Source organism: Argiope bruennichi, chromosome 6 (genome assembly GCF_947563725.1).
Source record: "Argiope bruennichi chromosome 6, qqArgBrue1.1, whole genome shotgun sequence".
NCBI lineage: Eukaryota > Metazoa > Arthropoda > Arachnida > Araneae > Araneidae > Argiope > Argiope bruennichi.
Window position 1 is genome coordinate 68,835,732 of NC_079156.1, and position 11,232 is coordinate 68,846,963.

The 11,232-nt window shown below is 26.7% G+C and overlaps 1 protein-coding gene across 1 annotated transcript; it reads right to left on the reverse strand.

Moving 5' to 3' along the window:
- Positions 1–1,345: 1,345 nt before the first annotated feature.
- On the reverse strand, positions 1,346–10,851 carry LOC129971134 (TM2 domain-containing protein CG10795-like). The gene is made up of 6 exons (XM_056084629.1): positions 10,442–10,851; positions 8,337–8,413; positions 5,918–6,008; positions 5,284–5,375; positions 1,909–1,982; positions 1,346–1,819 (listed from the first exon to the last, which is right to left on the reverse strand). The coding sequence occupies exons 1-6, from the start codon at positions 10,588–10,590 to the stop codon at positions 1,709–1,711; spliced, it is 594 nt and encodes a 197-aa protein (XP_055940604.1). The 5' UTR covers positions 10,591–10,851; the 3' UTR covers positions 1,346–1,708.
- Between the last annotated feature and the right edge of the window lie 381 nt (positions 10,852–11,232).

Consider the following 11,232-nt stretch of genomic DNA (forward strand, 5'->3'; position numbering starts at 1 on the left):
TTATAAAGCTTCTCTTGAATTAATTAAGTAGAGAAAGTGGAACTGGATCAAGAAATAGGAGAATGAACTTACTATGGGCTGAATTAAGAAAAAACTTGGTAAATTAATTAAAATTGAAATCAGAGTTTAAAATATCATTACACACATGTATATATATATATCCCAGTATGCAATACGTTTTTATGTCTTGTTTTACCTCAATTGGAAAGTACATTGATTTCTTTATAATATGAAATTTAAATCATTTTTAATGAGTTATTGATTTATTGTGTGAAAATCAAATTAATTTTTCTGAACTCTTTACCCTAAAAAAATGAAATATAATTTCAGTCTTTAGATAGCTTTAAAAAATTGACATTTTCTTGGAAAATTAGTACAATAGTTTATAGAGCTCTTTTGTTTAACTAAATTTGCATGTTTTATTTAAATGATTGAAATTTAAGTAATGTATTCTTTTGCATGATAGTTGAGCAAGTTTATATATATGACGAAAGAATCTGTAACGAGATTTGAATTTGTTTTCAAAGCCTTGTTATTCATCTCTCCTTCCCAATAATTTTTGAAGCTGTGACCATAAGGGAAGGCATGAAAAACTATGGAAAGCAAGTTTTTAATTACATTTCAATTTTCTATAATGAAAAATTATACTTGGACTTATTTGGAAGTACTTATCAAATTAGGTTAATTTTGACACTGCTCAACAATTATATTAGTTTACATATTTAAAATTATCTCACCTTATCTATTTGCTTCTAAAAATAGAGCTATTACAGAAGTTATTTACTTCCAAGGTCTAATACTATTTATAGTACTTGCAAATAAATTTATCCTTTAAAAAAAGTATGCATTTTTTTTTCACCTATTCCTGTATTGAATTTATGAGATAAAATTTAATTTCTTTATTATAGTAATCACACTTTAAGATGAAAAAAAAACTTCATTTAAAGACTGAATATCAAAAAAAAATGAAGATAAGTTGAAGAAATATAAAACACACTAAAAATTTAAAAGATATACCTTATAAATATCTTATGAAAATTTGTAAATAAAGGAGGAGGGGAAACATCCTTTTCAAGCATGATCCAGAACTTCTTCTCTCACATGAAACATGAACAGATATGATTCATGTATTTAATTATTTTAATTTGCATTAAAAATAAACATTTGCTTTCTCATGATTCACACAGAAAAATTAATCAATCAAAATAAAACAGTCTTTATATTTAAATATTTTATTCAAAATAGGACTATATACAAGATATTTAAACATTTGCATATAATTAAATTAAAATACAAAACATTCTTAACAAAAGAATTTGACTTGGATGAGATATTTTATAAATTAAATACAGGAAATATTTTTCATATATATCCTTTTAAATTTCTAGAATATTTATATGATGCGATTTTAAAACTTATCAGCCTTTAAATTCTCTTTTAATGAAATAAATTTTGATGAAATTATATAATTATCATAGATAACGTTATTTTTCATAGCCAAAATACAGTGAACAGGTGTTTTAAATATTTTGAAATAAAAATTAATTAAAAAATTAGAGAGAAAAAAAATGAATTATTTAACAAATTTTTAACCAGTAAAATAACATTCAAATCTTGGGTCTCCAGTCATATTCATAAAAAAAAAAAAAAAAAAAAAATGACAAATTTTTATTTAATTGGGATGAAATGTCATTTCAATAGCATAATATCACCAATCATCCTGGGGCATAACAAATGTATCATTGTCTTTCCTCAAAATAGTAAGCTTGGGTCCAAAGTAACTTATAACATAATGAGATCCATCTGCTGGGCCAACAACCTGCAAAAAAATAAAAATAAATCTTATTTTGTACAGTAAGATACCTTTTTATGCAAAGATGTAATATTAATGATGTTGAAATTTCATACCTGTAAGGCTATTAAAATTATATCAATTAATTGCCCAAGAAACATGAAGCCAAGTGTACATAATTTTGCAAGACCTGAAAGAAATTATGTATGTAGAGAATAATAACAATAAAAATTGAATGGTTTTCAAAATGGGACAAATTATACACAGCAGAGAAATTTAGGAAATTAGTATATTTGGGGATGGGGGGATGGATCTTGCAATAAAATGCATTGTCATGGTGCTGAATTTATGTAACTTATTTATAAATTCTAATCATTAATATTATATGAGTGTTACAACTCATGTTAAAGGTTAGATATTACAGATCTTGTTGGTCAAAAAGACTGCGAAGTATATGTCTATCATCTTAGAAAAGTAACATGAATTCCAGTATATTAGGGAAGGGGGATGTTATCTTCCTGCAGTATACTAGACCACCACTGAAAAAAAATTCAAAAGTGTTTTGGGTTTTTTTGCTAATTTAATTTGCCATTTTTATCTGAACTGTCTTAATTCGACTCTATTGCTTTCTAATTTATACTCCTTAAAACTTTTTGTTATGATTATTAGTTTCATTTTATTAGCAAAAAATTAATTTAGTCCTTTTATGTCGGTTCAAAATGCAACAGCGGCACAGTTTATGGAGGTATTTATATAAGTGTGTATTAACTTCTTCACAGATTGGTGACTCAGGACCCTAATTTGACCCACTTCCATCTGCATTTCTCAGTCCCTATCTTTTAGATTACATAATTTAAGATGCATTTTTGAAATAAATAATAAGCAAATTTTTTATTGCAACTCAGGCTAGTTTTTAATTCTAAATTCATGATTGGATTGCTTGTTTGTCATTTCCGATGTATGGCCAGATGGCTGAAACAGTTACCCAGATACTGATTGTGGGCTGAACCTCACTTTTGTATACCAGAGATTATCACATCAAACAGATGATTAAATTTTGAAAATAGGCTAACTAGGTTCCTAAGAGCAAGATAAGAAAAACCTTTTTCCACTTTGCTTCTAGCAGAATTGTAGGAAGTATGCATTGCCAACTCAAGGCATCTATTAAGTATTATGTCACTTGAATGATCTGAAAGCCTGCCAACTATACTGCTGGGCATGCCTCAAAGAGGATATTGGAGCTTCCCCAGGGAGATGATTTATGGCCAATGGCATTATCTTCCTAGACAATTCTTCAGAAATTCCACTTCACCAAGTCAGTTTTAACTGAGGAAACCTTCTTGCAGAGATGGCGCCCTTATATGCAGGAGCATCATCCTATGTACACATCTTACCATTTGTTCAATGATGTCTTTGTTCATCCAGAACTCCAGTTATTGATGTGCATTTTTTTTTATGACGATACTTATTGAAAGTCATTGAAATAGCCATACCACAGTCCTTTTAAGGTTATTTACCAGAAAGAAAAGTTTTTTTACTATTCACAGCAATGATTGTGAGGCCAGTTTCAATCAATAGATTAAAAACAAAATACCATCTGTCTAATGTGTTATCAGAAATTCATTCTGCTCTTGTGAGTAAAACAACAACAATTCTTGGGCTTCTGAAAGATTTTATTCCAATTTTTATCTGATTGAGTGGAAGAGTTTTTCTACTAGTACTTCACCAAGCCACTTAACTTCGTCCTCCAAACTGGAGGGCGAGATGACCCCTGTGGTAACAATGTTTCACGCTCATGTCATGAATTTTGCATCGAGTGAAATACATTTTTTTTTGTTAATTTAATTTGCCATTTTCATCTGAATTGTCTAAACATTGATGAACTCTATCGCTTCCTAATCCAATGCTTATTTAAATTATATTTTGAAATTAAAGTTAAAAGTTTTATTTCATTAACAAAAAATTGCTACAAAATCAGTTTCATATGCAGTAGAAGCATAATTCACAAAGATATTTTTATACATATATGTTAACTCCACTTAGTTAAAATACTTGAGAGAAGGATTGAATACGTTACATTTTATCATAAAATTTACATTTTATCATCATATTGTCATGATGCTGAATTTATCTCAAGTAATATAATGTATAAATTATAATTATTAATGTTATATAAGTAAGCTGTTGTGATCAAGAATTCTTAATAAAGGATAAATGTTACAACTCTGATTAGTCAAAAAGATTTTGAAACATTTAAATATCATGCTCTAGAATATTGGAGGTATGTTACCTTCTTAGGGAGGGAGGGATTGATTATTTGGAGAAAAGTCTTCACCATTCAGCTTAAAAGGCAATTAAAGAATCCATTTGAACATCAGGCAATAAATTTTAAATAATGCTTTGTTAAGAAAACAGGCTGAGAGTAGAATTTGTAACTTTCCAAAAATCCCTTTAATCATGCAACTTATTAATCCAGAAAGTTTTTGATGAATTACATAAATAGTTAGATTTTAATGACAAAAAGATTTTTTTAATTACTATATTTAGATTTAAGTATATGATTATGTGTTTTGTTATGTTGAGAAATTAAGATTATTCCAAATATAAAAAAACTTTAAAAAAAAACAATTATTAAATAACAAGCATATATACCTTTGGTTTTATTTTATAAACATGATTCCATCATTAAAAATTGAGTTAAATTTTATAAAATTATGAGTTTTAAATATTCAGTTTGAAGTTTGTCTATCAAGTTAAAATAGGAAAATACATAAGAGAGTTGTCAATTATATTTTTAATAAAAATATAACTAACAAAAATGTCATTATAAAATTATTATCATTATAGAAATAATTTTTATAATGATCAAAAATATCATTATCATTATAAAAATAATTGTAACTGACATTTTATGAGTAACAAACAAACATTAATGTGAATACAATTTTTTAAATATATTTTCTAATAAGAATGAGATTACTTATTAGAAAATATGTTAAAATACAGACAAAATTGTTTTTAACATTCATTCTTCGTATAACCCTGACTAGTTTAAACAATGCTATTTATTTTCCAAAGCATAAAGTCATATATTATCTACTTTGAACTGACGAGTTTATAAAATATTTAATGCTCTAAATAAAATAACTCAATATAAGAATCAGCATTTAATTGAACAACTATTAATCTTACTCGCACCTTCTCAAGCTATAAACTTTGTAATGTTTTATAAAAGAAAATTAAACAATAAAATTAACTTTTTATTGAATTTTAAGATTTCAACACTATAAAAAAATGGTTATTCATAGTACTTTTCATATGTAATTTGTATTAAAGTCTTATTTCAATTTTGAAATAATATGGCCATGAAAATTTTTTCAATTCTGTTATTTATAACAATATTACTGCATTTTAAAGTTGGATATATATGCAAGATTATCGTAAGAATTTTAGTATGGAAATAATGAGAATGAAAAGAATGTAATGCTTACCAATAGCAGGATATCCTAGATAAAACCTATCTATTCCAAACATGCCCAGAAAGAGAGATAATAATAATGCAGTTTCATATGAATAACCATTTCTAAAATTTAAGAGAAATACTAATTATTGATCTAGCATCTTTATTATTAATTTAGTAATGATAATGCATAAAATGCTTTCATTCCAAATTAGTATAATTTTTTTTAAAAAAATGAATGTCTTTTATGCATAAAAGAATCTAATATTGTCAAAAAAATTTTTAAACAATATGCTTAAATATAATTTTAAAAAGGAGACTTTTTTTCCCCAAACATTCTTTTATTAATATACTAAAAAATAACATTTTAAATAATATTTTCAGTTTTTTAATTTATAATTCATTATAATAAACATTATGGATTAAAATGAATTTGTTTCTCAAACTGACTATTAGAAGAGCCAATTGATTAAATTATTTTATTATAGATGATTAAATTCTGAAAATATTAAAATTGCATAACTACAATTAAGATCACTTAAATATACAAAATTTAAAAACTTTAACTAAAATGTAAAATCCTCAACAAAATTTTATCTACACACATGAAAGAAATTAAATTAAATAAGGTATTTTTACAAAGTATCACTTAAAACAGAACTTACGTATATTCACATTCAATATCTTTTTCAAACGCCGTTTCATTTATTGATGTTCCTTCTTTACAAATTATTCCAGGAATTGTATTGCACAGTACTATAAATAAAAATAATGCAATAAATGTTATTAGCATCTTGTATGCAAAGAAAAACTCCTTATTTTATTATAAATTTTAATAAAATTTGCTGTTTATTTACTTCCCCCCCCCTTGAATAAAAACAAAACAAAACTTTAATTTATTACAGCAATAGTAAAAAATTACAGATAATGCAAACCAATATTTTTTGTTTGTTTATTTGCCTGGTTCATGGAATTTTTTAAGCTGATACATTTGGTGTGTGAATTACAAATACGAAAAAATACTTTTCTTTATTAATCTACTTTTCAAAATTTAGTCTAGCTAAATTATTAAATATTAAAATTTTAAAACATAAATTATTCCTCAAACAGAAGAGAAAGTTTAATGAAGAATAAGAAAATACGATGCTATGGCTTTAGTTATGGAGAAGATAAAATTTCATAAATATCAATGAATACTTTTGAATCAATTAATAACCAACTCCTCAAGTAGACCACATAAAATATTCTTGATTCTTTTGCCTATAGAAGAGCCATATTTAGCCATAACATAATGTTCTGCCAGAGAAAACATGGCTACTAAAGAAAGAAATGCCATTTATAAAGTCTTAGTTAGATGAGACAAAATTATCTTGCTTCTGTAGGATATAAATTAAGGTTAGTGAAACAACTATATGAAAGCCCTTGATTGGGGCAGTCCATAATTTGTATATATACAAATTATGGCCTGAGAAAAAACAGCCAGGATTAAGTTTAAAAAATAAAATTTATTTTCCCAATCCCATGGTCCCAAATCCCACAACTCATAAATAATCCTTATTCCATGGATATTATGAATAAGACAGAGTGAAGAATCATTTATCCCTGTAGTCAAGAATATTCTGAGCAAACATAAAGTAAAATGTAATTTGATTTAATAAACAAAAATCTAGGTTGTAATATGAGTATAAAGGTTCACTGCTTTTACTGCTAAAACGATAATTTATTTGAAAAGTTTTGCGAGACTAATGAAGGTAAATAATATCACTAAGGCATAAATACCAAAGGAAGACCAAACACCAAAATGAGAGAAGAAGGTATACTTATGTAATGGCAAGCTACTCTGGGAATCTACAAAGATAATTGCATAAATAGAGTTCAATAAAAAAAGTTAACAACAACAAAAATAAAAAAAATAAGGAATCAAAAAACTATTCTGCTTCTGAAGAAAACAGAGCAACTTTTTATTTGATGCCCCTCATTTCTAATTTTTAAATAAATTACTGTAGATTTACAAGAATGTTGATGCTTTGTCCAAACAATTTAGTTTCCAAAATTCTAATTTTACAACAATACATGAAATTTAATCATCATGTATTAAATAACAGCAGCATCGAATCTTATAAGTAAGAGCTGATAGGTAAATACTAAAATCATATATGCTTTCAGCATGATAAAATGCACAGACAAAAAATCAGTTTTCCTTTCCATCAAAATGTGCATTGGGCTGATCATTACATTAGAATATTAACAAAATATATAACATAGTTTTATTGGATATCTGCTCTTGTCCCTCTCTCTATCCTTTCGTTCATTTTATTGCAGCAGTCTAAGGATTATTAAACTTAGATTTAACCTAAATTAGATTATTAAACTTAAATAAACTTGGAATATAACTGTATCTTGAATTATGTCCACAAGGAGTATTTTATAAGTCAATAAACCTTAACATTTATGAGCCTTAGTTTGTATATAATACAAATTAAGGTTCATAAAGTTTGCTTTTTTCAATTATGTTGTGGTGAATAGCATATAAGCCAGTTAACAACTACGCTACACGAGCCTATGCTTTTGTATCCTGGTCATATTACTGGACTGCGAACCACAAGGTCCCAGGTTCTATCCTCGCGCATCACAATTCACTAAATTGGTGACCTCGAACGATGAACCTTCAACCTTCGTACAGCTGTTGTGGCGCCATCTACCTGCAATCAAAGTCGTCAGACTCACTTGACGCAGCAATCACACACGTTCGCCATAACGATTGGCGCTACTCAAATGGGTAAAGGTGCATTAGAATCAACAGCTAATATTACATCACCATTCAACAGTCATATCATTCATCTCACCTCCGACTCACTGGAGGGAGAGTCTGTGGTGAATAGCAAATAAGCCAGTTAACAACTACGCTGCACGAACAATTACTTTTGCATCCTGGTCATGTTACTGGACTGTGAACCACAAGGTCCCACATTCTATTCTTGCACATACCAATCCACTAAAATGTTCAGTTTACATTAAATAAAATTATTGGAGTGTTTATCTTGCTCAAAAGGAAAAAGAAGAATAGATTATTAAAATTCTCACCTTTGGCTGTATTATTTCTTTGACAAGATTTAGGTTGTTGTGTTTTTGGATCAATATCAGGTGGCATACAGACATATCTAAATATGCTTAAGATTCTGAATAACAGAACAATATATATTTAACATATATTCAACTTACAGACACATTCCTTCAAATTAAATTAAAAAATTACTTAACTTTTGCACTTTTACAATTCTTAAAATTTAAATTCATTCATATTAAAACTAAACACTTATACACTAAATATAATTTTAAATTGGCAATTAGAAAAATTATTCTCTTATTTATAATTTTAACAATTATATAGATGGATGAACTATAATCTATGGAATATTTGATAACTACAAGTAATACAAGACTAAAACATCTTACATAGTACTGACACACCTCTTCTTTTTATAAGAAGAAACAATCTCTATCTATAAAATGCTAACATAAAAGCATAAAAATTGTTCTGATTATTTATTGTTGAATGGTAACAATCAGATGTAAAAAAAATTCATCATATGAATTTCAAACTGCTTCAATGAATGTTTTTATAGTTGCAAAGATACAATTCTTTGTGTAGCTAATGAGCAACAAAATATTATTTAAATGTTTTGGAGATAATTTGCCATGTAACCAAAAATACATTCAATCAGAGTAAAACACATATAAAAGAAATCAAGAAATAGGCCTAAATAGAATGCAAAAATAAACTTAACAACCAGTAAATGGGTAATAGTTATGACTTGCCAACGAAATCTGATATCCATATCTTACAAAAATAGTCTTTGTATTATATTTTTTAAAATTACTTTTTAATGACATCAATTTCATTTTTTTAGAACCCCCCTAATTTTAATAATATTTTTAATTCAATTTGATACATTATATGTAACAATGTTTTTAAATGCTATGGTGGAATTCAAACTCATCCGTCAAAATATTCAATCACATGCTTTTGCAAAACATTATTTCCATAACAGGATTTTTACTTTTATGTAATAAGTACTCTTTTTTTATTTGCAGTAAACCAATTCTATTGAATTCATGTTTTCAAATAACAAGGCAAAACATTTATTAAAAAATGCATTCCATATTTAACAGTCTAAAAAGTCAATAATCTATGCAAACAACCTGATCAGCAAAAGCAGCTAGTATATAGAATATGGAGCAATATATATATATGGGGCAATCAAGCTGTAAAATGTGTTCCTTTTGCTTAGGATGTTTTAATTTTGTTGTTAGTAAGAAAGACAGGTCGAAGTATAAAATAAAGAAAATAAACAATTAAAAATTCAATTTTTAAAAAATTATAGTTTATAACATTATTAAATTTGAATCATCATTTAAAATTTCTAAATGCTGTAAATGTACAGTATTTGTATATTAACTGCATGCCAGTGATTCATCAACCACATTCCCCCCGTCACCACCACACACACAAAAAAAAAAAGTGCTGCTGCAACAAGCATCAATATCATGCTTGTTGCAACAAGCATTTAATTATTAAAAATATCACATTACTAGTAGTTAATATCTGATTATATTGACCAATGATATGTGATTAAATCTAGAGTTTGCCAATAGCGTGCAAATAAATAAGGATCCTTTTTTTTATATGTCTATTGCAAAATAAAAGTCTTATCTTAAAGACAAATTGCTTCCTATTTCTATGTGCTAAGAATACACATTTATTTAGTTAGATAAGAGGAAAATGATTATTTTATAATTAAAAAAAATAGCAAGTTCACTAAAAAAATTTCAGTTTAAAAATTTTTCTTATAAATAAGTCTATTTCTATTGACATGTGGAATCTATAAATAGAAATCATGCTGTTAATATTCGAATATCTTATTGAATGTTAATAATTTAAGGAATTGGCAAACAAATCAAAATGAGATTCAGTTCTCAAACAAGATCATTGTGAATGTAATCTAAAATAAAAAATTTGGTAGAATTCAATGCAAATGTCTGAGCTAAATGTTTGATAAATTATTTAATGATCTTTTAAAAATACATAAATAAATACTAAAAATTCAAAAAAGAAAAATTATACCAGAAAGGTTTAGGAACTGAAAATGATAGAGAATGTTTCTTTCGAATAATTATAAAAAGGATACTGTCCCATAAGTAGTTTGGAGCAATTGGCTTCATATTTTGGTTCGTATGCAAGTAAACAGAAGATATTATGAATGCACATTAAAAATATTAACACTGAGAGTAAATATTTTATTTCCATTACAGCCAAACCACAAGAAATTCTACTCATGAATACACTAATAATTTCATGAAACTCAAATAATTTTTAAATTATCAGCAGTAACTGTAGAGATTTTTTTTTTATTTTTAATCATCATTAATGTCATTTTTTCTAGATATATCATGTAACATTTAAACTTTCTGTTAAGTGGTTTTATCACCAATTTAGAAAAAATTCAACGATATTCAATTGTTTCAATACGCGCACATATCATCGGATCACAACATTACACGACTGTAATGTTTGTTTACATTGCATTCTATTAAGTGAAAATTGAACATATAAAACTTTCCACATCTTTCTTCTTAACTCTTTTGCGCATGCCCATTGCACCATGGCAAAAATAAATGATTGACAATCATACCGCCATATCAACAGAGTGGGAAATGACAAATTTTGATTTTTATTTCCAATATTCCGCATTTTTCAGCTTCAAATTCGTTCTTTTACTCACAAAAACCCGTAATTATTAAAGATTAAAAAATGAACTAACGAATCATACTAATAAATGATAAAATGTCAATATTATATAATATAGGACTCAGGATTTTAGAAACACATAAGTTACTAGCTTTGGCTTAGAAGTGTTATATTCATGCATTCGAATGTCACGTGGACTCATTCACTTCTCCTAAATGAACTTCCTGTTCC